The sequence below is a fragment of the Uloborus diversus genome, chromosome 7 (assembly GCF_026930045.1).
Source record: "Uloborus diversus isolate 005 chromosome 7, Udiv.v.3.1, whole genome shotgun sequence".
In the NCBI taxonomy this organism is placed as follows: domain Eukaryota; kingdom Metazoa; phylum Arthropoda; class Arachnida; order Araneae; family Uloboridae; genus Uloborus; species Uloborus diversus.
Window position 1 is genome coordinate 91,672,175 of NC_072737.1, and position 27,938 is coordinate 91,700,112.

The following is a 27,938-nucleotide window of genomic DNA, read 5'->3' on the forward strand; positions in this document are numbered from 1 at the left end:
CAAAAATTTTCTACATGACTACCTCTTTACACCACCATTTTCATTCTTGCATGACTAAAATGTTAAAACAAGCATCTACAAATGGAAAACTATTCTAAAGCAACAAAAGCTCATGCAAAACATTTATTGAGATGCATCAGAGACCTCAAAAGTTTGGTCAAAAAATGAGGCAGTCAGGGGCAAAGGGATGCAAGTGTCAAAATCAAAAATTTGGAGATAACCAGTACAAATGGTAAAAGAACTTCTCCTATGTTTTGGAGCAAGAGCTGATACTAGCAACAGGGTTTCCGCTACGGTAGCATTTTTTGCAAAATGCGAAAACACTTGCAAAAAAAAAAAAAAAAAAAAAAAAGCAAAGCATTTTTGCTTTTTTGCTCTAACAAAAAATAAATCTTTTTATAAATCTTTAGCCAAGATTTTTAAAGTACTATTTAGTTCAACAATACTTAGTCTTTCAGCATTACACCCTTCTCAACAACTGCATTATTAGGTTGAGGGGAGTGCAACATTCTAAAAACCAAACATATAGTTTCTTTTTTTATTTTATGTTAAAAAAATAGCTGCTATACTTATTTCTTTAAAGATGTCACAGATGAAATAAGAAATTTATTTTCAACTGGAGGATGAAACACACTGAGGCATTTAGAAAAATATGAGAATACGTAGCATTTTGCTAAAACTTTTCCCACAAATTTAGTTTTTATGCTTAAAAACTTTTGAATCCAACTTAAACCCTGACTAGCAGGGGTCTCCATACTTTTTCGCTCACGGGTCACATTGCAAATTTTTGAAGCTGAGGCGGGCTAGTCCAATAATATTTTAGCTCAGATGGTCCATTTAACGCCCCCCCCCCCCCCAACCATGCATCGCAAGTATATATATATACTTATATATTTTTTCAATTAAGCTCTCGGGGTGGTTTTCGAAAATTTCTGGGCTTGCTTCTAAGTTATATTTCCTTATACATATTTGCTGTTAGCTAAGTTAAATTATATTTCGAGTTCCCATAAAGCTCTTATAATAAAATGATAGGGAATCTTGTAAAATTTAGAATAGTTCAGAAAACTGAAATAAAAAGTATTCTTTGTCACAAAATAAAATGAAGTTTTTTTTTTTAAAGGGCTAATGAGTGATTGATATAAGACAAAACTATTTCAATGTACTTACAAATTTATTTCATTTGAATTAATGATGATTAAAAACTTGGAAATAAATGAGAACACAACACGTGTAAAGCTTTTAAAAAGATGAAAGATTAATGAAAAGATTGCATTTGTTTACCACTTAAAATTTCACTCCATTCAGGGACAAACTTCGTACTTCTAATCATTAACAGGGATTTTAAATGTTTGTCTGATGAAGAAGATCTATACATAGATTTAATATACCTCAATTTTGAAAACGTCTGTTCACACTTGTAAGTGGATGCAGAAAGAAAAAACATTGCTCTAGCATGAATTTTTAAGTTCTTAAAGTCTTTTTCTGATAGAGAACAGTAAAATGAAAGTAGGTAAAATTTAGAAAAAACAGCCAAACCGCTTCGTGGTATTAGCAAAAAAAAAAAAAAATCCAACCTGAGCGAAAATTGTCCTCTCTTCTAGATAGAATTCTTAAGGGGTTGGGAATCCACTTTCCCATATATTTTAGTTAATAAAAAGCACATGTGTATAAATGAACATTATGAAAATAAAAATATGAAGAGATTAATCTACAATGGTTGATGCTCTGTTTAAAATGCTATTTGTGGGAGACTTTTGATTTCCGTTATCAAGTATTTTCACAAAATTCAGAATCTAGTATTAAGTTTGGCAACAAACATTTAAATCTGGTGTCAGCCTCCCACTCAGGCTGAGCTGACCACTAACAAAACACGTGAATGCAGGAGTGAGAACATGTTCTCCCCGGGGCCAGGAAATGCTAGGGGACTAACGGGAGGATGTGGCCTGGAGAAAAAGAGATTTGTTCTCGGAAAGAGCAAAAAGAGAGATGGGTTGGTTCTGCACTCGTAGTTATAGGTAAACAAGGATTAAAAAATGATTTAAATTAATGGTATAAAGATTTTAAATAATTATTTTTATTTAAAAATAATATTTCAATTATATTTCCAACAAGGCTGTCTCTGTTCTGAAAAAAAAATAGTTTGTAAGCTTCCTGCGGGCCGGACAAGATCTGTTCGTGGGCCGGATCTGGCCCGCAGGCCATAGGTTGGAGAGCCCTGCTATATAGCATGATTTTGAAAAACTTTTCCATGAAAGCGTATCCAGGATCGGAACATTTAACACATTTTAATCAAAACTTGAAAACGCTCACTTTTCATTCCTTTGCCTCTTACTGGCTCAAATGATGTTACAAGGAGGTGAGAGGGGTAACAAGAAGTGTGACATCATGTTTTTTAAAACAACATGTAGGAGTGGTCCACAAGTGATGTAACGGGTAGTGAAATTCTGACAAGAAGGGAGGGGTAACAAGAAGTGCGAAGTCACGTTTTTATAACATCTTCATTAAAACTAGTGTGACATGTGACAAGGGAAGAAGAGGGGGCAAGATGAAGTAAGAACACTGTGTTACAACAAGAGGAGGAGATCAAAAGTGTTTTAAAAGCGTGGCATCATTTGAGGCAGTGAGACGCAAAGGGATGTAAGTGGACATTTTCAAGTTTTCAGTAAAATGCAATTAAAGATAAGATCCAAGGTAGGCTTTCATTGAAAAGTTTTTCTAAATCATGCTGTATAAACAGCACCTACCAGCAGTACTAGTACAATTTCTTGCAACAAGTCAGAGGAGAGGTTAGCCTACCATTTGTACTGGTTATCACCAAATTTTTAATTTTGCCACTTACATCCCTACGCTTATCACTGCCTCATTTATGGACAGCTTCTTAGCAGCCATGCAATACACATACAGATTGTTAAGTTTTTCAAATAACTAGTCTCTGAGCGATTGCCAGAACTTACCAAAATAAAAATCCCTACCTGGGGCACTTCCATGCAGAGGGCGGCAGGTTCTGCAACCTCCTGACAGCACCCCGTCCCCAGCGCAGCCACAGGAATCCAAACAGGATACATGCAACAGTCTCAACATAGTAGCCATCTGCCCGAATAAGACACTCGTGGCCAGATTCAACGCATTTCTGGAAAGTGGATAAAAATATATTGAGTGACAGCTTCAAATTTATGTACATTGACTAAATTCAAATTTTTTGGAGAATTTTGTTGAAGTTATAGTTATTAACAGGGCTGCGGAGTCGGACTGATTTTCGCGTAAAAGAGTCGGAGCGGGCTATACTACACCAAACTTTTGAAAATTATGCATAGCATTGAGGGGAAAATATAGCTAAGACCTTCATAGAATGTATAAATTAAGGGATGTAGAATTCTAAGCAACCATTTTCAAGAAAAAAAAAATCTTAAGAATTGTAATCACATCACAAAACATATTTACATGTAAGAGAATAATTCAAAAAATGTACAAAATAGTTGCGAATGTTCTGTTTTAAAGAGTAAGAGCTAATCAATGATTAAGAACAAACATCAACTGCTTAAACTAAGCAAATTTATTACATTAGTTTAAATGCTGTTTTTGAGGTTTTATTAGAAGCAAAAATAGCTATAAATTTTTTTTCTCTCCAAAGGGACTGCTTAGGGACCATAGCCTTCTGCAGGCCTAAAGTAATCCCATAATATGGCATCCAGTCTTTCAAAATCCTTTATTCAAAGGTGGATTTCAATTACACAAGCAAGTTTTGAAGCTCAATTTTGAACCAGATGGATGTAAGTAGACTCTTACAATGCAAAATTGCACTAAGAATTTAATTTAGCTAATAGTGTTTGAGCCAAATAAGCACTCAATGAATCTTTAGCATAATGGATCAACAGTCATGATACATATGTGCTGAGAATTTTCTTAACCTCAAATTTCTACTGACTGTACACTTGGATTGTGGGTTCCAAGATCCTGCAACCCAAGGCATACAAAGACTAACACCTAACTACTACACAACCCAGCTGCAACATATAAGCAATTTAAACCAAAACATTTTCCTCACTGAACTCAGTGCTTGGAAATACATTAAAATCGAAATAACATATTGCAAGAGGCATGAAATCACTTTTTGAAAAAAAAAATTACAAGGATGTTTTAAATGAAGTAGAATAACAGCTGGCATTAATAGCACACATTGTTGAAAACAAGATAATGAGTTACAAGGAAATGCACAGAATCAGGTTACATGTCCCTCCGACAAAGCATGAAAGTATTCCCAACAATGATGATCATTCTGAACCTGTATATATTTTGTTCAATATAGCGAGAAAAACAGAAATCAGTTTTAAAAATTACTTTTAAGCAATGGCATAGCTAGTGTTTCTGCCGTCTGAGGCGGCTTCTCTATTTGCCGCCCTTTTATTGAGACATTGCTAGAAGATTAAACCATCGAAAAATATTGAACATACAATGGGGTGGTTTCCTTCAGTCAAAAATACAACTTTTAGTCATTGAAATGGATAGAATGAGCAAAAAAACTTACATGAACCCAGAAAATACTTTCATTTTCCCAACAGTTATTTTTTTAATTAACTTTTTTAAATGTCCGATTTTTCAAACAAGGCATGGTCCTTATGATGTGACAAATGATGAAATTTGGCGCATCTTTCTACTACGTTTCCATGTTGTGATAATCAAGCAGCGAATTAAAATTGCGCTCTACGCTTGCTATCAACCCTATCGTTGCCAATACACATGAGTAAAGATGTGAATTAAATATTTTGTTCTGGGAATGGCAACATTGAATGGCATTTCATCATTTGTGATGTCACACGACAGAAGTATAAACAATGAAAGCGCACCCATTAAAGTATTTTTTTAAAAATATTAAACTTAAATTATTTAAAAAATGGTCAGACCCTATGTTTTTAAGCATGCTCTTTCAGAAAAAAAAACTTTTAAAATTTTGGAAACGACCATATTGAAAACATCAAGGAAAATGAGATGCCGAATAGCCGTCCCATAAAGCAGGGCTCCGCAACCGGTGTGCCGCGGCACACTGGTGCGCCGCGACAAGGAACCGGGTGTGCCGCGGTATTTTCGTAGTTATATAAAAAGAAAGAGCCTTGATGTATTTTATTTTAAAGTTACGATCAAATAGCGTTTGTATCGTTCTGTAACTTCTCAATTCACCCTGTAGATCCTGTGCAATAAGACATACTCAAAAAGGGGAGAGGCGGGATTTGCTGCCCCACCTCTTTTAAACTTCTTGTGATCCTATTACTTTCAGTTTTTGAAAACGGATTCTAATTTCCACAAAATAAACTAATTATACTGATTTTTTTCTAAATCTTTCGAAATGGGAGTATCGCCCCCTCCCACAGGCAGGGATCGTACCCTCCCGCCCAGAATTTTAGCCGCAGCTTTAACTTTTCTGTTTCCCTCTTTTCCAGTTCCGACACTAATTTCATTTTATTGTAGTTTCTCAAAGCTCGGTTCTGAGACTTAGCAAACTAGAAATTAAAACCATACACTGTTTCCTCCATCGTGAAGCTCTCGTGGCAAAGAACTTACCAGATGACCTGAAGTCAGCTTTGGCTGAAGTTGTGAAAATCGTGAATTCCATTAAAATCGAGGCTGCTTAATTCTTCACGTATACTTTGTGAAGAACTGAAGGCAAATCACCACTCCTTACTTCTTCACACAGATTCGCTGGCTTTCATGTGGTAAGGTACTATCGAGAATTTTCGAATTGAGGGACAAGGTACGAGAGTTTTTGATTTTAAAAAACGAACTGCAGTACGCCAGTTTGTTGCAAGATAAATATTGTCTGGGAAAACTAACTTACATGGCTGACATTTTTGAACACCTTGACGAATTGAATCGGAAAATTCAAGGACAAGAAGAGAATTTGGGTTACATGTATGGACAAGCTATAAACGGGTTCAAATCAAAAATTCAGCTGTGGAGATAAGAAGTAGATCATGGCTCATTGGATATGTTCAAACGGACCGTCAACATGGTATGTAAACGAAATGACATGGAAGAAAAGCTGTTGAATGTGGTGGCAGAACATTAAGTCATACTTCAGGACAAGTTTAAGCACTATTTCAAGAATATTAACATGGAACAGTATGACTGGATTCGCGTTCCATTCTCTTCATCTGCGGATGTATCAGTTAAAGACCTTTCTTTGAAGGCGCGAGAAGAATTTATGGACCTCAAGAGCGACCGTACTTTTAAACTTAAGCTGAGCGAAGTGCTTCTGGACGAATTTTGGTTGCTGGTTAAAAATGAGTATCTCATCATCTCTTGTCTTGCTATTGATGTGCTGCTACCATTTTCAACTACATATCTTTGCCAACTCAGCTTCTCAACCCTCACAGCTCACACTTATAAAAAAAACAGCAAAAGATCATCTCTAAAGAACCTGATCAAGAACTTCGTGTAGCTCTTTCCAGCATAGAGCCAAACTACAAACGTCTTTGCTCCTCAAGGCAAGCTCAAGTGTCTCATTAGTGTCAAACGGAAGTTAGGTGCTTGGTTTTAATTTCTTGCTTGCTTTTTTCTTGAGACATTTTTTGATTAATCGTTTAACTGCAGCTGCACTTTAATGACATGTTTGACAGAAATGCTTTGAAACATATATCAAGTATAATTTTCTGTGAAATCTGATATAGGTAATTTTGTTGTTTATTATCACCTTCAATACATTCCAAATGCAGTAAAACCCATCCTAACGGACACCCTTTAAATGTGGACACTCCTCTTATGCAGACAGTTTTTAATTTCCCGATTCCAAGGCAAATAACATTATTAAACCCCTGTCCACTGGACACCCCTCTATTGCGAACAAAAAAAATTGTCCCGTTAGTGTCCGCATTAGAGGGATTTTACTGAATTTCTACTTTCTAAATAAATTTAAATGCACTAAGTTAGTTATAATTGTATTATTCATATGAAAAAAGCCCCCCCCCCCCCCCGTCTTTCTACCAGTGAATGATAAGAACATTTCTATATTACCATTGCGAAATTAAGTTTAGTGTGCCCCGTTGATCTAGAAATTTCTTAAGTGTGCCGCAAAGTAAAAAAGGTTGAGAAGCACTGCCATAAAGTATGCTGCCCAGGGCGAACCGCCGCAGTGGCCACACCCTAGCTATGCCACTGCTTTTAAGTATAGTTTTTAAGGATTTTTCACAACAATTTTATTAGAAGTATAACTACTGAGTAGAAAATATTTTCTGGCAAGCATTGATCCAATAATTTTCCCTTAAATAAAAACTGCCATTAAAAATAATTTGAATCTTAGAAAATTTCATAGGAATGTGTTGATCATAATTAATTGCTATTTTTTCATAACATTAATCTAAAACATTATTCATTTACTCATTCAAAAAAAAGAATATTTATTACTCTGGCAGTATCAATGCAAGATAAATTTCTCCAAAAATTCTCATTCTCAGAGAATAATCTTTGACTCACATCTAAAATATAAATTTTATCAAATTCAACTAAAAAAATAATTTTTAAAAAACTTTGGACGATTTTTTATGGCGACAGAAATTACTTTCCTATCAGTCAGAATAACAAGAAACGCTAGTTCTCTCAAAAAGCAAATAACTCAAAAACACAAATATGTTATTTTCATTGCAAAAATTTTTTGTCTTACCACATTGGATTTTTTGAATTGAATAGCAGGTGCAAAGACAGCATTTTACTTTTCTATTAACAAAGAATTTTTATCAAATGAACTGCAGTACAAAATGAAAAAAAAAAAAAAAAAAATTGGTAACTAATACACATTATAATATTCTTCCAAATAATTTGCATTCTCATCAATTAAAATCTACATCAAAAGGTTAATTTCTTTTTGAGCAAAAAAGAAAAATAATAATAATGAAGTCAAAGTCAGAAGTAAAACTGATACTAACTGCAGCTAGTTCTTTGGTGTCGCAACTAAGCGTGGGTTCACTACATGCCTTGAATGTGAGGGCATCAACCATCCAGAGGGCTGTGGTAGAGGGCCAGTTGCCCCCCAAATTGCAAACAGTGTTCAGGAGAGTCATATATGTTCCGCCAATGGCAGGGTCACTTACGTTAGCAAAGAAAGCCATTAATGCCACAAACATGCCATATACAGTTACCTACAAGAAAAAAAAAACAGTTGAAACCACATTCCTACTATGACTAATATATCCAGGCATTATCACAAATACATTCAAAGCCTAGATTTTGGCATGAGACATATCAGATAACTCTTCCTCAATGCCTTGTTATCAAAGTAAATATACGTATTAATTTATAGATTTGTTTTTTCTGAACTTTTCTCACATAACATTTATTGATAATTTTAAGATGCATCTATACAACATTACACCATGGCGTATTCCTAGCATGAGTGAGCAATTCCATGTCAGATCAATTGAAAGAGGCAGTTTTTTACCTCATCAGTTTTGATTTTCATAAAATTTGGCATACAGGATACATACGCCAAGGTAAGTAATCTGGCCAATGTTTAGATTCTTATTTTGAAAATTGTTCAAAATAAAAGCCTGTAAAAAAACTCAAAAACTGTGAAAAAATGAAAAGTGGGTTCTTTCAAATGACATATCTCTCAATTATAGTTGTATAAAAATTCAAAAACCATAATAAAGCTAAATAATAGAGCTTCCTATAGATACTTTAACTGACTTTCCTGCAACAAATTTTGGTTTCAAGGTCATTCACTGTGACTTTTGGCAGTTGAATATTTTAAAACACCTCCCTTAGAATTTTTCGAAAAAAATGTACTTTACTGCCCCAACACTATTTTTACACTGTACTAAAAATTAGGCTGGGACCACAATGGCAAAGCACTGCAAAAAAAGGGAATGTTTCCTTTTTTTCCATAGATTAGAATTCTATATCACATCCAGCCAAAAGAGTAAGTTTTTGACCTCATTGTAAAGAAAGTCATGTAACATGTCAATAGAAAGCTCTATTTCTTAGCTTTATAATGTCTTTTGAATTATTATTCTACTATAGTTTTTCGAGAAGTTAACGGTTATTTGAAAACGTTATCACTTTTCTTGTTTCCCACACATTTTAAAAATTTTTACAGGCCTTCTGAAAATAGAAATTGAAAAATTGACAGGATTACTCACCTTGTTGTATGTGTTCTTTATGCAAAATTTTATCAAAATCGAGAATGATGAGGGCAAAAATTCACTTTTTTAGCTTCATGTGATATGGACTTTCTCATCTATGGAAAATACTTAAATGCTCCTTTTTTTTTTGCAATGCCTTGCCATGGCAGTCGTAGCCTAATTTTTGGAACAGCAAGACTAGTGTTGGGGCAATAAAATATATTTTTTCAGAAAAATTCCAAGGAGAGGGGGGGGGGGGGGGTAGGGGGTTGAGATATTCAAGATCAAAAGCCAAGGTGAATGACGATGAAACCTAAATCAGCCATGAGAAAGTCATGTAATATGCTAATAGGAAGCTCTACTCTTAGCAACTCCCCTCTTTGAATTTTTATTTTACTATAATTTGGAGAAAAGATATTATCAATTAAAAGTAAGCACTTTTTTTTTTTGCACTTTTTGAGTTTTTTTACAGGCTTATATTTCGAACAATTTTAAAAATAGAAATCCCACATGTTCAAACAAACATCTGAAATAGAGAAAAAATTGAAAATTTCGGAAATTTGATTTTTTAAAGTACGATTTCGTCATCAAGGAGTTCAAAAACAATTACTAAATTAGAGCAATAGTTGGTTATAGATAGTTTTTCAATCTGAATCCTTTTTACTGTAATTTTTTCATTAAAAGAGCTAGAAGAGTGATTTGAAATCTGAAGCAAATTGGCAAGTTTTCAATCTTTGGTAATATCGCAGATCGAAAAAAAAGCTCTGAATAAGTTTTATTTTCCTCTTTCGTAATAGAGATGTGTTTATAGAATGTGGAAATATTTTATTTTTAAGTGTACGCTTATAACTTACGGAGTTATTGAGTCACAAACTGGCTGTCATTAACTCTGAAAATTTAGGCTTAGCGTAAGCACCAACTTCTAATTTCAATAACGAAGCAACAAACAGTTTTTAAACTTCTATACTTTGCATTATTCCCTCAAAGATATGCATGATTTACCTAAATATAAATTTTCATTAAAATCTGTGACGTCAGCCGCAGCTGATTTGCTCATTTTGCATGGAATGGTCCAGAAGCAAGAAGATGGCTTTTATCTTTCTCAATTTTTCACCCTAAAAAGTTGCCGCCCGGGAAACAAGGCTCTAGATCCAGCAACTACAGACTCCCTAGACATCTCTTGATCTATTTAAACAGCAATGAGCAAAATTAGAGGGCATGAGATAAGAGGAAAAGTTTCATAGAGCAGGGGTTCTCAAAGTGGGTGGGCAGGGAAAGGTGCCCAAAAAAATTATAACTTTTCAAGAGGTGCTGTAACTTGGAAAACGTTGGAAATTCTTGTCGTACAATGTACAATGCTGAGCAAAAACTTCTTAGGGAAGCATTAATTTTTAAAGAACAAATATGAGTATGTGCAGAAAGAAGGCTTCAAAATGTATTTATACTTTTTTCTTTAAGGGGGGGGGGGGCTCATAAGATAAGTAGTCAAGAGGGCTTAGGAACCTTAAGCCTGCATCTGCTGAAGATGAAATAGATTGAGGCATTTAGAAAGATATGTGGACGCATTCATTAATTTTGGTCATTTTAACATTTTGCTAAAGCATTTCTCTCCAATTTTAGCGTTTTTGTTAGAAAACTTTTAAACGCAATCTCTAAATTCTGACACAAATAAAACATTTTTGGAGTCAGGCCACTGGTGTATTTCAGACATTTATTATCATTAAAATCCTGTAATTAAAATATCCCATACTAATATCAATTGTAAATAAGCAACTACTAATATTGATCTATTTACCTGTTGCAATGCAAAAGCAGACAAAATAACAATATAATAATACACTGGGAAACCACCCGATTCGAGCTTTACTTGGTGAGTCCACCACAATAAAGCAGCAAAGAGAAGCCCAAAAGCCAATCTGTAAATAGAAAATCATTCATCAAACATAATAATCACATTATTCATAAGAATAAAACCTGAATTAAAACCATAAATCACTAAAAACAGGACACACAGGGAAAGTTAATGTTGAAAACTTCATTACTTTAATTGAAAAGGCACAGCTAAAATTCAGGGCCCAATAACAGCCATTGTTGTACCCAACTGTATCCTTCTTTTATTTTTTTATTTTTTGAACTAAATTCATATCAAAATAAAAGAAGTCTTTAAAAACATTAAAGCTAATTTTACTGCAAAATGATTACCCAGACCATTAATTGGGTACCAGAAAAATTCTAACTAAGCATGTAAGTTCATTATTTTTGTATATTTGACATAGAAATACCTAAGGTGGTCACTATAAAAAATGAAGCATCTCTCTATACTAGTTCACATGCTGAAGTGTGCTAACTCAATACAAGCTTTGAATAGATGAATAATTAGTAGATTATTCATGTTTTAAATTCAGAAGTATACAATGAATGTCTCAGGATATTGTTTCAGGATATTTAAATAATGTTCAATTTTAATTGTATTAAAATTGAAAATACAAGATGCAAAATGATTGAAATCTGAAATACAGGAAACAAATTTGCGAATTAGGCATTGAATGTTAGACTTGGCATGTGTCCAAAAGTAAAATTTTTCATTAATTATTTAAGTTAACAGCAAAATATGCTAATCTATGGTAAACATTTAAAAATATCTTTCAACTGTCAAAAATATCAACAAGATGCAAAACAACTGAAATCTCAAGCACAGGAAGCAATTTTTCGCAACATACGTATTAAATGTTGGCATGTTTCAAAAAAGCAAATCATTTCCTTTTTTTTTTGGGGTAGATTGTCAAAAAACTGATTTCACATTTTTTTTTTCTCTTCCTCTCCAAGGAAAGGAGAGAAAAATCAATAATTACACATTACAATCATCACCTGAAAGGATATGCTGTTAGGAATACTGAAAGAGGCCTGGGTCCAGCTGTATACTTGCTGATGAGAAAAGGAAGTAGGATCTGAAGTGGGACCATAGGCACAGCGAACAGGGCCAGATTCTCCTTCTGCACCCCTGCTTCAATCAACTTCAGACCAGTCACAGCATCTGTTGCTGCAAAGGCTACCTAAAACAAAAATAAATCTTTAAAGTTTGTGTGCAAGTTAGTTTTGTACTTCCTGAAAACTGCTGCACTTGATCAGATTAAACTTTTTTTTTTTTGCTTGCACATCTAAAAGCATAAAAAAAAATAGTATGCAAAAGCAACTTCTCTTCTCACAGAAAAAGGGTGCACTATCCCTAATTTCTCACCTAAACCATTTCTAAGTGGTCAAAAGCCGACTTCAAGGAGACAAGTCATTCAGGGAGATAAGGCCTTTCTTGCAAAATTTGTACGAACTTGCTGGCAACCAACTTAAAATGCTATGAAGAAATGCCTTCCTCCCAATTCTTTTGCACACCATATCACATGATGTGAGGAAGAGCAGCACACAAGACCCTATTTATTTCTCAAAAAATATTTCCCAAGTTTCTGATAAAGAACTTTTATCAAAATATATGTTTAAAGAAATTTCTTCTCTGAATTACTTTAGTCTCATATAAAATTACATATCAACACTCAAAGATAGATTTTAAAACTAAAGGTACATAAGTAGTTTTAAGGCATGGATGGATTTATGGGGGGGCGAGGGGGGTCAATGCCCCCCCCCCAGTCTTGGGAGGATTTTACACATGGTAACAAAACACCTTACAAAATCTTAAAAGAAAAAATCACAGTTTTCTTCTTTTTTTGAAAAGTTCAGAAGTGAAAATGAAGAGAATAACGACTGTGCTTTTCTGATGGGGGGGGGGGGGGGGGATGTGTTGAAAATGACTACTTTGAGTTGGAAACCATTAGGGCAAGTATATGAATGAAAATATCAGCTGAATAAGCTATGTAATCAGCTGCAATACTTGAAATAACCAACTATTTTTTCAACAAATTGGAAACTGAAACAAAGATTTAAAAAAAATGGATTTACCTATAAACTAAACAAGCTTTAGTTCAGGGCACTCTCTTTGTTGAAGGCCCCCAACTCACGAAAATTTCAAGATTTGTTCTTTAAAAAAGAAGAAAAGTACTTGAAAAAATAAATTTCATTTTCAACTGCTTGAAAACCTTGAAAATTTGGAAAAGTGGATACAAACTATAAATGTAAAAATTTATAACAAATGATAGGGGGTAGGGGGAGAAATGCCGAAATGTGTCAAATTTAGCTTTTTGCCACATCCTGCATCAAAAATGTAAAAATCATGGTTCTCACGTTTCTGTAGCATATTACTTGAGATAAATTTTTGCGACTCACGTGTTTCATATAATGCTATTTATTTAAAACCAAACACAGTAATTTTGGAAATTCTTTGGATTGCTTGCATTTATCTTACTTCTACTGCATATTGTTAATCTGTTCAGCCCAGGAAAAAAAACCCACTTACCTCTTTTTTTTTGTTTTCATTTTTTGCACTGCTTGTAATTGAAAAAAAAAAAAAAAGTTGCTGTAATGAGAAATCTATAGCTTTCTTTTTCTTTTAAACTTAAAGCAGTTGTTTCTTTCAAAGTTAGAACTATACTGCAAAACTGTAGAATAAAGTACTAAATTTCAGAGTCTGGAAAAACCAAATGAAGTGCTTTAAAAAATTTTAATTGTTCTCGAGTCCTTGAAACGGATTAGATGAGTCTTTGAAATTCCTAAGCAAAGTGTGCTTCAATATTATTTCTCATCAAGTGTATAAATTATAAATTGTCTAAATGGGCAGCATGTTCCTCCTATTTTCTAAATCTATACACCATTTCTTTTAAAAGCATTTTTTATAATTGATCATTTTGTATTCAATTCATTGTTGTATTTTTGGGGGAGTTGGAGGCCTGATCAAACACTAATTGAATTGAACCGACAGCCAAAGAAAATAAATAACAATGCATAACTTCTCTTCTTCCACGCTTTTTCTCTCTGAGGAATGCTCTCATTGATTTGTCAAACCGAAAACATTTTTTACTCTGTATTATAGTAATTTTCAAAAGAGTATTTTACTATTTGTCTCCAAGATTTTTGTAGTTCAAATTACCCCTTATAAGGCTTCAAAATGCAGAATTTTATATCTATTTTACGAAAATTCCTCCTGGGTTGAAACTCCAAGACCCCCTAAAAATTGGGGATATTCTACACCCTACTTAAAAGGGACCTTTATGTATGATGCACAGCGGGGGGTGGGGGGGCTTTAAAAAATAGCCTTTTGCCACCGATAGAAAAGTTTGTCCGAACTACTAAAGAGACCCAAAACCTGAAATAGCTTAGGAGCACGGGAAGTCTAAATCCAGCCAGTTGTAATCAACTAATATTGCTCAAAAAAAAAAAAAAAAATCCTGCCCCCCCCCCTCCCCCAGGAACTCAGTTCTAAATCAGCCTATGTTTTAAGGACCAAAACAAAAACAAAAGCAAGATATTTAAAAAACCAACTTGCTGAGTAAATACTCAAAAAAGGGCACTTACCCCAATATTTATTTTTAGTTCTCTATTCCCAAATTTCTGTATAACAATATTGCATGTATATGCACAATCTACTGCATAAAGAAAAGTCAATCATTTCCTATAATTATCTATCTTTTATTTTTATTCTTAAAAGTTCTTGAAAAAATATTTACCAACATTCATATGGGATATAACATGGTGAAATGTAGGTGTTAAGAGATAATTTATTACTGCTCTAAGCATCATTTTTTTGGAGGAAAAATTGAATTATTTCGCCCCCTCTCTCTCAGTATCAGTATGAACAGAACATTTGAATTTGGCACTCTGTGGAAAAGATATTTTACAACTGAGAAACTTTTTACCTCTGAGTAGTTTTTTAAACAACTAAAACTAAATATTTTGATAGACATCTAAATTTATAAACACCTAAAATTTTATTTTTAGTTGAGAGGCAGTTATACAGTCAAACCTCGTTAACACAAACTGGACGAGTACGTGAAAAATTTTCGTGCTAACTGATTTCCATGTTCACCCGATTTTTATGCATACACTAGCATATATAGTTATAGTTTAAGTAAGAATCTTATTATAAGTCAAATACACAAGTAATAAACAAAAGTTATCAAAATGGAATAATAATAATATTCCTAAAAACATTATTGAAAAAAACTTTTATAGATTTTCGCTTCTATGTTAAGAACTAACAGATTTTTTACACACATACACACAAAAGTATCTATTTCTTTCAGACAATTTAACACCCGACACACATTCTCCTGTTGCATTAAGATTTGTTGCATAGTTTGTAAAGCCACCCACTCATCGTTTAGCGACTAAAATTTGGGCCCTAAGATTAGCATCTTCTTTGTCTGTTTCGATTTCCCTTAAATTTTTCTTTTGGGATTCAATAGCTATCTTGATCTCAATATACATCTGACGTTAAGGCTTTTTCATCTATTTTTATATTCTTCAAAACAAAGGCGGCCTCTTTTAACAGCCTTTTCCAAAACTGAAGAAGTTGTTTCTTCATCTAGCTCTTCTTAGACAGTTTCATGCAATCTTTCAAACCCTCCATGACAAAAGCAATTTCGTCTTGTAGATCGTTTCACGCTTCGCTATGCATTTTTCAAGTAGCCCATGACATCTAATAAATTGACAGGGAATTCATGTTTACTGTTAAAACAGTCTGGCTTTTCAGACCATTTCTTTGCATTGGTTCTTTTCCTGTAAAAAACAACATTTGAGAGAAGTACTTTTTTTTTTGTTATTTCATTTCCGTACATACGAAAAAAAATAGATTAAAGAAAAATAATATTTTAAAATATTGGTCTATGCTTTGAAGACGATTGCTGAGCTCTCCTAAGGTAAAATTTTCAAATACTGTTAAGGATTAAAATAGATTAGGCTTAGCAATGTATGAGGACAGACCCTGCATACGAAAATATATGATATTTTTAATAGTTTGGAAAATATCATGAAATTTTCCAACCCTGAAAGCAAATACTCAGATCTTTTTTACACACTGAAGATTTTACCTTGCAAGTAAGTAGAAATGCTACCATAAGCCACATGTTGCGAAGGCACAGGATTCGATATAATTTCACATAGGTGTCTCGGATCCCAATCTCATCAGATATTCTCTCCTCTTTCTCTGTCTTGAAAAGCAACACAAGCGTTGTGGTAATAAAGAAAATGACGCCCCAAAATTTGAGGAAACCTTGCAAGAAAAGTTTCATAAGTTGATCAAAAAGTTTCATTCATTTAAATATTTTTTCAAAAATAAAAAAGGTAAACAAAAAAGAATCAATTCAAAACCTTGCAATGAGGAGGATTGAATGGCAATGGATATACAGTGAAATCCTCTTACAAGGAATACTAATACAACAAAATGTCTGTTTGAATCAAATACATTTTTAGTGCCAATTTAATTTCCATCACAAGAAAACTCCAGTTACAACAAACAAAATCCCCGGTACCCTGAATTTCACAGAGGATTTCACTGTCTTGCTTCCAAGAGATTAAGAGCTGATCAGTGCGCTAAACATAAAGTTTTAAACTCATGCTATGGAAAACAAATTTATAGAGATTTGGAAAGGATTTATTTATAATAGTAAAGAAATATACATTAAATCATACTGAAAAGTGAAAGACCTAGTTACAAGTGGGACTTCAACTACTTTTTATACTTTATACGAAAAGTATTCTAAAACAAGCCTTTTTAGTAAAAAAATTATTAAATTAACTATAAAAGCTTATCTTTCACTACTCGTAGAAATTGACCTATTAAGCAGCTTAATTTCATTTTGTACTCCTGTAAAATCTGGAAAGTAATCCCTCCATTGATTATACCTCTTCCCCCCCCCCCTTTCTTTTGTAAAAAGTGAAACCATTTTATGTGATTCTGAACATACCCCCTCTTTTCCCCCCGATATTTTTCTAATTGTGCCACTCCATCAAAAAAAAAAAAAAAAAGAAGAAAGAAAGGGCAAACAATTTGCTCTCCATTTGGCATGCATTTTTAGAGTTTTAAGTTTCCCTCTCCATTAGCAGGTTTTCTTTTTTAAAAAAGGAAAACGAAAGCAAATAACATATTTTAAACAAAACAAAAAAAAATGCACAAAAAAAGTTTCTGTGACTTATTTCTTCCAAACTATCCAGATGTGTTTTGCTGCGAGGACGCTTTTTCTTTCAGTTATAATGTGTTACATAGGAAATTTATATGACTGTACTGCTTTTTATTAATTTTGGAACAGACATTTTCGTTCTAACTCGTGACAGTGAACTAACAACAAATTTTTTTGGCTGATTTTTCAAAGAAATTTCTCGATATATCCCTCTACCCCGTTTTGAAATGTATCAATATTGTTTTGAAAATAAAGGGTGTTACTTTTGGGACATTCCAGTAATAAAGTCATTAAATATTAATTTTTTAAAAAAATGGCATGTAGCTACATGCATTTGTTTTCTGACTGATTTTTGCATGATTCATTAAAATAATTTAAAACTATCAAGATCATGTTTTATTTAATGTCAGAGATTCTAACAATATAGCTATCTAGAAGACTTTGTTTTACTGAGTTCAGTTGCAGAGAAAAATTCAACCCTGCCTGAGAAACTTAAATAGCAGAAATCAGAGCTTGACATTCACATGCTGATATTTTTAAAAAAAGGCTTTTGGAGTGAAATGAAATTTATGAAAAGATACATTTTATACTATGAACAGAACAGATGCTATATGAAATCACAAAGACATTTAACTATTTTGAGTTTAATCAGCACATCATAGAAAATATTTTAAAATTCTTTTACTCTTTTCGAGATATTTTACATGCTTTTAAATTGAATTGTAACCAAGAAAAGAAATAACAAATTAACAATGCTATTTTGTAATAAAAAATTATTTCAGGGGCATTCCACGGTATTTTTGACATTATGTAGAGTCCGTAACATGACCTTTTTTTGCCATAACTTTTTAATTTACCGTTTGATTTGCAAATTATTTTATTTTGAGCTGGTGTGTTGGTAGGAAAAGATCAAAATAAAATAATATGGTAATCAAACAGTAAATTAAAAAGTTATGGCAAAAAAGGTCACGTTACGGACTCTACATAAATGTCAAAAATACCGTGGAATGCCCCTTCAGCTAAACAATTTGGTTTTCTATGTTTGTAAAATATAGAACATCGTAACTTCACAGGTTTACTTACTGGATAGTGTCACAAGCCCCTCCTCCTGGGGGACTATTCTTAAGTATTTATTGCAGAAGTCGGCAGATTCAAGTGCCAGAAACACAACATTGCCTAGAAAGTAGCCAGCCGTCTGTCCAACTGAATTGCAGGTAGAAGCATAACTTACATTTCGCCTAAAATGGAACTATATCAAAGAAATGCTAAATTGCTAAAAAACAAATGTATATGATAAAAGAAAAATATGGCTTACTTCATTGAACAGGAGTCATTAGAAAAAATATGAACCAAAATTGAAAAACACTCTTCAACACTTAGACAAGACAGTTGATTAAAATTTAAAATATTTTTTATGAGCCAGAATAAAGAAAATTACAAATGAACAAAAATTAATTTTCATTAAAATAGGGAAAATGTGCAAAAAAGAAAAGAATAAGGCCAGTTGGGAGAAAAGTTGACTAATGAGGTAAAGTAAGGATGTTAGGTCGGTCATTTAGGGAGTCAGGGGGGAGGGGTCAATTGGACCACCAGGCTTATTTGTTTTCCAATGTTTTCTCAGTTTTGTAACAAAATTTGCACTCTTAGTCCCCCTTCCCTCCAGAAAAATTCGAAATTACAGGCCAGAGGAATGTGTTGAAAAGCACACATTTCCTTTATAAAGACATTTAGTAAATTCTCTTTTTGGAGACATACATTGAGACTACATCAAGTATTTTTATTTTAATTTCAAAAATTGAACAAGTAAAATGTTTATATAATATTTGTTTTGGACCATTGCACATTGTACGCAGGCTCAAACAGCTGAAGAACTTTCTTCTAAAATAATTAACAATTGGCAAAATATATCTGACTACTGTTGATCACATTAAAAAAGAAAAATCCAATCAAAAATTTAAAAGTTTGTAATGAAATCTCAATATAAGGCTGCTCTTTCATGCAACTTCCAAACCATAATTTCAATATTTTGATGTTACATAGCAAGCTCAGGAATTTCAATTGTATTGACTCACAATTTGTTTTAGTTCAAGTTAGCAATTTTGAGAGACAGTGATATACCACATCAATTTTACGATGTTTCACAACCTGTACTATTTCTTATTAATTTGTGAACATTACTTATTTTTCAACATTTCACACAGAATCAAGATGATTCTGAAACATTTTTAACTTAGTGACTTAAAAACACTCAAGTTTATCAGTTGTAAAGATCTTTGAATATTAAACAAAGTTTTACTTTTTTTAAATGCCTGGTTTTAATCAATGAATTATTTTAAGATCAGATTAAACTAATAACTTGAACAGCTACTTACTTTCAGTTCTGAATTAAATTCTGAATTAAGTTATTTAAAACATTTAAAAAAAAAAATACTGTATTGTATTTTAAAATAGAAGAGCAGTTAACTCAAAAATAAGTTTGCATCTAAAGTTATCAGCTAAAATAAATAAAAAGTCTCTTCATTGCTTAGAGAAGACACATAGCAATGAAAAAAGTTGAAATAGTTCCCAAATCAAAATACAAACCTAGAAAGCATAGTCAAAGCCCAACCATCGACAGCTATGTCTTGGGTAGCAGCTAAAAAGTTCATGCAAAAAAACAATGTGGTGAGCAAATAAACATTAGGATGACCACCATCTTCCCCAAGCAGAGATGCCACAGATGAGGACAGCAACACCATGAAGAGCCCGATGAGATACTGAGTGGGAATGAGCCAGGTCTTGCGCCGTCCCAAGCGTCTCCAGAACAGAGAGTCAACAGCAGGTGCCCACAGCAGCTTGATGCTGAAGGGCCAGTTAACAAAGCTGAAGACAGCCTGGTCTTTGTAGCTGACATGGTGGTTCTGCAAGATCATCGGGATGCTGCCAGCAAGACCCAAGGGAATGCCCTGAAGGACATATAAGAATAGGAGGATGCAAACATTGATCTTGTCATCACCAAGGCCACCTTGACGATGGGCAGGCTCCTGCTCAAGATCTTCCTGCCCATCTGGTGCAACTCCGGCCTGTCGAGACACGTTGCGCCTCTCCATCGAGCTATGTCACTCAAGAAGAAAACATGCTCGTCTGAAAAAAAAAGCACAGATTACTCTTACTTATTAGAAAATCGCCCGTCAAGGTATGACGAGAAAAAATTCCTTCAACATTTGAACAAAGCAATTGCCTGTCTGTTGATATTTTGATAGTTGAAATTTAAACTCTAACTCCAGTGGATTAACCCTAAATTCCAGTAGATAGCGTTCATTGACTACTTTTTCGTATCTTCATTCTCTTGAAACGACACAGTCTTCTTGCCGGTAAAACAGTTAAGTAACCGGATCAGATTCAGCCTTGTCAAAATAAAGCATTTCCCTGCCATATCAAACATTACCTACCAAAAAATATTATCAAATTTTCATGCTATGGCACTGGTGCGAGTTTCTTTGTTGATGACATCAGCGTTACTCGATTAGTGAATAGTATTATGTATATACTAATAGGATTATACTACTTACTTTCTAGAATAGTCAAGAATTTATCAGAAGTTTTTACAAGAGTCACTTTTTCTTACTGTTGTGATTTATATAATTGCTATAAATATCAGTTGAGGCAGTGAAAGCAAACATTTTAAGTAAAACATATGCAAAGTTAGGAAGGCTTTTATCAAAAATATTTTTTCTTCTAGATCACGCTGCTTGCAGACAGAACGTTCCAGGGCATCTCTCAAAACCCAAAACAGATTTGGATTTCTTCTGACATTTGTACAAGTTGTTTTCTTCAAATTTTTCATTTCGGCCCTTACACCTTTTTCTTTCTAGATGCACCATTAATGAAACTTATAAATGCAAGTAGCACATTCATTTGGCTACGCACTCATAAAAAAAGTTGTGCAGTAAAACTTCTGTTTATCACCTCCATTAATAAGCAACTTTTCTAGGTACTTTGTTTTTTGCCCAGCTATTTTATGTTAATATTTTATCCCCCCCCCCTTGCAGCCCTATTGTTGATTTTAAGCTGATATGGCAGGGTGCTGTGCCTGGCAGTCTTTTATATCCCTTTTGACCCTGGTGGCCCCCAACTTAGATTTCTATATCCACCAGGACTCATTTCAACAATGGCATATCAGCTGAGTGACAATATTTGGAAAAGAAAAGAGTGCTTTAGAAACCAATGGGTCCTAAAATTCTTCTCATTCACTGAATGCAATGTTCTATAATCTTATAGGGGAGAAACTCCCCTATAAGATTTCTCCCCCCTCCTTTTAATTGTTCAGTTCTTAGAATATCAGAGCATTTCTGAATTCTGTTTTCTCTCCCTCTCTCCCTTGCTTCTTGAAACAACCAGGGAGGAGGGAGAAGAGAAAAAAAAGTGATGCCTTTGACTTTTCCAAGACTTTTTCATAACTTCGATGAAAATTTTCATGACCTTCTTATACAAAGAGTATAGAATTATTTAATTGCAAACTTGCTAATTTTTGGAAATGAGCATTAGCAAAATGTCTACATGAATGTCACAGCCTTATTGAAGCACTTACTCGTAATGAAAAAATATAAGTGTATACTTAAAAAACTAAACTATTCTTTTATTCGCCTTCATCATATAAATTTAAGTGAAGTAAAAATGCAGTGAAATGAATATGATGATGCTTAAGTGTCTAGCACTTTTTTAATAAACATGCAGAATGATATTGAGTGGGACAAAGATTGAATGAGTCATCACTAAGTTTCAATAAATTTGCTTCAAAAATTGCCTTTTAGTGTCAATAGAGCAATTAATCATCCACGTAACTTGACAGTATTTTGTTTCTTTAAAGTAAAGCTACATAATTTAGTTCTTTGTTTCTAAACCAGATCTTTTTTTTTTTTTTTTTGAAAAAACCGTTCAGTAATGAATCAATCTTTTCATTTAAAAGTATACTTGTTTTGTTTACTTATTTGCACATTTTCAAAGGCATATAAATTAATAGGTTCAGAAATTCCAGAACATGTTTGATTCCCAACATTGAGCATAGCAGTGGGTCGCATAGATTAGTTTTGCGGGCCGTATGTTGGGCACTACTGTTTTAGAGTATTAAAATTCCTTTTCCTGTATTCTATCGCCTGACTAAAGATCTTTATTTTATAAAACCTTCAACAAATTAAGATAAACTCTGATAAATTTAATAATAAAGTTCTTACGAGTAATGGAATTGAACCGGGATGTAATTGAATTGTTTTTTTTTTTTTTTGAGTGGGCATGGTAAAACTAAGAACGTGAAATATCGCTACTACAGAATATGAAACATCAGAAGCGTTGAAAGTAACAGTAAATTCAAAATAAGTGATATCCAAGCAGTAAAATCATGTCGCTAAAAGAGGCAAGCGGCTGCGACAGAAGTGGATGCAATAAGATTTCAAAATTCAGATTTGATTTTGGAATCGTTCAATTTTCCACTTTTAATAGCATTTATGTGATATACTGTTAAATCACTCAAGATTTCTAAAGCTCCATTAGTTACTGTTAGGGCTCGACCGATGGCATTTTTTGGCCGATGGGCCAATGCCGATTGTTCAAAGACGGCCGATGGCCGATGCTGTTGGCTGATGGCAAAAAAAAAAGAATCTAACAGAAATAAATTGATAACATTGTCAGGGATTTAAAGGATCATTGATTCATTTCACTTTACTTCCTTTCTATGAATAAGGAATTAAAATTAATTATTGCAAATTCTCTTGTGATGTCTTCATGGGCGTAAACTTACGTCACTCAAAAAGTTATGAAATACAGTGAAACCTCCCTTAACGGACACTCCCGAATAACGGACACCTCTAATTAACGGACATTTTTGCAAGTCCCAGTCCCTCAGTATAGGCCATTCCATGTAATTCACTCTGAATAACGGACAGTTATTTCATAAAAAAATTTCCTTGCGATCGCAGCGCTTCCGTTTTTTTCTCTTTTCACAGAATATCTTAGTAACTGCTTGCCTTACAAAGCTTTTCATCCTCCACAACTGATATTCCACCCCCACCCCCGTCATTTCCTTATCACTGTTTCTTGGAATTAAAAGGGTGGTAAGGGGCAGAGGCAGCGATTGGGGCTTAAAAGTTGGAGGCAGAAAAAAAAGAACTAAAAGATATGGTACTTTTTGCGGGGAGCAAAAAAATGAATAAGTAAAAAAAGTCACAATATTGTAACGGCTAGTTTTGAGAGTATTGAAGCAGATAAGTGAAAACTGATGTCAGCCTAACAATTAACGTACGTTTTTCTTAAGATTTTAATGAATTTTGTACACAATAACTATTCAAAAGTTAAGATAAAAAAGAAGAAACTGGGCGCTTTTTCTAAGTGGGGCTCTCGGCTCTCGGGAGATGCAATTGAGCAGACAGGCGCCGGTAGTAATCGACTTTATGGCGCCGTGGTTTCGTTGGGTTGTTTAATTTTTAGACATGGAAAAGATTTGCCCATATTCAAGGTCATATTACCAACTGTCAATCATGCAATAGTGATACTCGAGATAAAATAAATAAATTAACCATAAAAAGTGTGTGGGGGGAGGGGGGTTGCTCCGCCGAATCGCCGCCGTTGGTAATGCAAAAAAGAGATGTCAAACTGTTTTAACTGATTACTTTAATTGATTAAATGCTTTTTAAGACAAGTGTGTGCTGTCAGTATACCTTTATTAAGCAAAAACAGATTAATTACACTTGACGTAAAATGTAGTAAACCTTTTGCAATTGTTTCGATTGTGTTCTACAAAGGGAACAACAGCACATTTTGAAAAAGGTAAATTAAGTAGTTCCTCTTAATAGCGGACACCTCCCAATAACGGACAAAACTTCTGGTCCCTTGACTGTCCGCTATTCGGAGGTTTCACTGTAGTAAGTTGAAAACTCATACGTACGTAGTAGTAGTATGATCTAAAAGTTCGAGGACAAGTTGCATAAAAATTTACCCTGAATAGTTCACATTGCCGAAGTACATCTATCTACAAAATAGTCACCTTGAACGACTATGCACTTCTGCCAACGTTCGTATAGCTTTTAGAAGGATTCTTGGAAGACATTTATCGCAACCTCCTGTAAGGCCTCTTGCGCTGCTGCTTTAACTTCATCGTTTGGAAAAAGGCGACTTTCATGTTGAGGATGCACGGTTTGATTGGTCAATACTTTGATATGACAAACAAATAACATAACGTTTCGTCGGACTTAGCTCCGTGTGACTTTTAGCTGTTCCCAGCAAAAAAACATTTGCATGGATGCTGCTTTCTTCCGTCAGGAGAAGATAAAGCTGCATCACAGAAGGTAGCGAAAAATGGCTTCCAGGAGTGTTTCCAAAAGTTATATGAACACTGGCAGAAGTACACAGTCCCTCAAGATGACCTTTTGAAGGTGGATGTGCTTCGGTTATGTGAACTATTCAGGGTAAGGTTTTATACAGCTGGTTCCCCGAACTTTTGGATCGTACTACGTACAATCTGTATAGGGTGTAGTTATGCTTCTCCTTTTTTGACTGCTGTATGATGGAAGACAAAGAACAACAGACCAAAAAAAAGTAAGAAAAACAAAGAGACTGTTTAATAACCAATTGATTTTTTTTAATTGAACAAATGACTAAGATTTCAGTAACATTGCAATAATGTATTGATTTAGGTAAACTAAACATAGTTAAAAAACATTAAATTATGTTGTTTAATCATTCAAAAAAAATAAGACTCACACTATGAAACCGTTAACAAATTACGCAATTAAAGTGGAAAGATTGCACGTAGACATTTTTTAGTCATCATGAAACAAAAAAGGTAACAGATAAATTACAATATTAAATCATAATAGGAATATTTTTATGCTTATGAATAGAAAAGTTTGCATTTTTCATAAAATGTATAACTGACATAAATTTTGCGGAAAAAAGAAATAGCCATGAAAAGAGCGAGGTTCTTAAAACGCAGCTACAATAAACAAACTCAATATTTACACCAAGTTAATAACTGAATACATATACTATACTTGATCTGATGTTTGTACACGTAATATTGAACAATTTGATTGTTTAATCTTTTATGAAGCACTACAAACAAGTTCAAATTAAAGTCTTCAATTTAACAATAATTTTCTGAAATTTAAAAAATTGCATAATAGAAAATCCTTGAAACTTTTCTATAACATATTATTAAACATATGATGAAAACGAAAATAACTTATTCACTGATTTTATAAAAATACATAAAAATAGTTACTTACAACAGAAAAAAAAATCGATCGCTACTAATGATGCAAAAAAGATGGCGCATTACAAAATATAGGTGAAACAAGTATAAGAAATAAACAAAATGACTTTTCTTGACCAAAATAAATAATCGCTAAATATTTAAGAAATGCTTGAAACGACGAGGGTGGGTTAGAGGGGGCACTCTCTGATTTTGGAGTAACGACAACGTTACTCCAAAACGTCACTCCCCACGTCACAACGTTAAACTTCGGCCCCAACTTCGGCTTAATTTTTTTAAATACAGAACTGCTACCACCAACGCCTCGGAAGAGTTTCTGAATCTACTCCAGCATTTCTGAAGAAAAAATTCATAAGTCCCTTTGTTTTCCGAATTATGTCACCATTCAAAACGTCTTTAATCAATTTCTTACATTAGTGCTCTAAATTCTTCCTAAACAATAGATAAAGCTTGAAAAAAAATCTCTAATTTTATGAATAGTGTTAGTTTTAAATTACTCAGAACTACAACTCGAGTTTAATTTCAGAAATTGAGGGAGTGGGAGGAGGGGCACGCAAGTGTTCTCGGAAATACAAAAAATAGTCGTAAAAAATAGAGTTAAAAATAATCATAAACATTGAGCAAAAAAACGTTTGAAAACTTGCACCCGAGTTTGTTTTGACGTGCAGTGGCAGATTTAAAATATAGCAAATGTTGCAATTGCGTGAGAGGCCCCATAACCATAGGGGCACCGTAGGAGTTACAAAAATGCTTATGATAAATGTTTTATAACTTCTGTGATAGAGAAATAGGGCCACAAAATGTATTTCGACGGGCCCCAAACTTGTAGCTCCGCCGAAGCGATACAGAAAATACTGCATTACTGTGGTTCATATTACAAACATCGAAAAATGAAAAATTACCGTTGGTTCAATGGGAATCTAACAAAGGGAAACAAAACCGGTTTCGCCATCTCATATTTATTTCCATGATCTCCAATTCTGCAATATATCACCAAATGATCATCAGTCTGAGACGCTATTTTAGTTTTGCTTTGAAAAAAGTAATTAATAACCACAAAAAATCAGTTAATAGGCTTTTTAGAACACCCGATCGAAAATAAAAAGGGAAGTGCACAACTGTAACGTGCGCATATCCCACATGCGAAAATTTAGCCTTCTACAACTTACCATTTTTGAGTTATGACTTATAAACGATATATACGTACATCCAGCCGCAAGAAACAACGCAATAATTAACTTGTTTAGTACCTGAATGCAGTATTAAAAACTTTTTCAGGAGTGACTAAAATAGAAATTCATACTGAAATTTAAGTAAACAATTTTGTTTGAAAACAATAACTCCCTTTACTTTGTATTAAAAAGTAAAACAATAAAGGTCCTTTTTTTTTTCAAAAACATCGGCCAATTCCATCGGCTTTTCGATGTTTTTAAGGCCGATGGGCCGATGTTTCCTGCAAGTTAGCATCGGCAGCCGATGCCCATGGCTAAATTGTTGAACCATCGGCGCCGATGCATCGGTCGAGTCCTAGTTACTGTTACATTCTCTTTGTCCAGGACATTTTTCCATGACTTGAAATAAATTTCCATGACTTTCAATGAAAATTTCAATTTTCCATGACTTTTCCAGGACTGAAATTCGCTTATTTTTTTCCATGACTTTTCGGCATTTCCATGATCCGTACGATCCCCCCGTTATTGTAAAAAATAAATCTAGGGTCTTGGTAGCGCAGTTGGTTAGTGTGTCACTAGTAATATTGAGGTAGTGGGTTCAATTCGCGCCCTTTGCACTGGTTTTAACTTCCTTCTCTGTGCTGTGAATTCTGTCCTACACTATGTGCCTGCATTGCGCTATCTGTCATATTAGACACGAGTTCATAAACAGGTTCTGTGTGACCAAGTACACGAACTCGAAATGTATTTGTCAACAGAAAATAAAATAAATAAATATAATCCTCAATTTTACAGCCAGACAATCCTTATGAAATGTTCCCATATGTAACACATTAATACTGAGGATTGAGGACAAAGATATAAATATACATACAAGAAATGAGCCTTAAAATTCACCTATCACAAAACAACTAACAGCTGTCACGTTAATGCACAATATATATAGATATATATGAAGAGTTAAATAAAAAGCAATTAAATCAATTAATTTTTTACTTACAGTTACGAAATGAACTCTATCAATGAAATAAATAGTGAAATAATGATCTGAATGAGTTTTGAACTAAGTGTACTTTTTGTTCAGTTACGGTGTTTAGAAAACTATAAATTTAAATTGTTACGTTAAGTCAATACCATTCAAGTAAAACTGAACAGTATCTAACATTCTAACTTTCCAAAACTTGTGATGATAACATTAAAATTGGAGAGTACACACCAGTGTTTTCTAAGCACTCGCATTAGTATTTCTTACACTCGCGTAGTCTTCTGCGAGTTCAGCATGACAGACAACGACAAACGACACGCTACAGTTTTCTACAGCCACTCAGCTCTTTACAGCTCAAGTGCAACAAAA

At 33.8% G+C, this 27,938-nt stretch overlaps 1 protein-coding gene across 3 annotated transcripts; it reads right to left on the bottom strand.

The window, feature by feature from the left end:
* Positions 1 to 27,918, bottom strand: LOC129225531 (acetyl-coenzyme A transporter 1-like). Of its 3 annotated transcripts, none has more exons than XM_054859967.1 (9): positions 27,801 to 27,918; positions 19,751 to 20,290; positions 18,251 to 18,405; positions 16,079 to 16,260; positions 11,976 to 12,160; positions 10,903 to 11,023; positions 7,914 to 8,126; positions 2,973 to 3,130; positions 1 to 54 (listed from the first exon to the last, which is right to left on the bottom strand). In XM_054859967.1, exons 2-9 carry the CDS (start codon positions 20,254 to 20,256, stop codon positions 27 to 29), a joined length of 1,548 nt encoding a protein of 515 aa, XP_054715942.1. In that variant the 5' UTR covers positions 20,257 to 20,290; positions 27,801 to 27,918; the 3' UTR covers positions 1 to 26. The 3 variants fall into 3 exon arrangements, with proteins under 3 accessions (XP_054715942.1, XP_054715941.1, XP_054715943.1); XM_054859966.1 differs by having other exon boundaries at positions 27,585 to 27,893; XM_054859968.1 differs by having other exon boundaries at positions 25 to 54; positions 2,955 to 3,130; positions 27,585 to 27,893.
* Between the last annotated feature and the right edge of the window lie 20 nt (positions 27,919 to 27,938).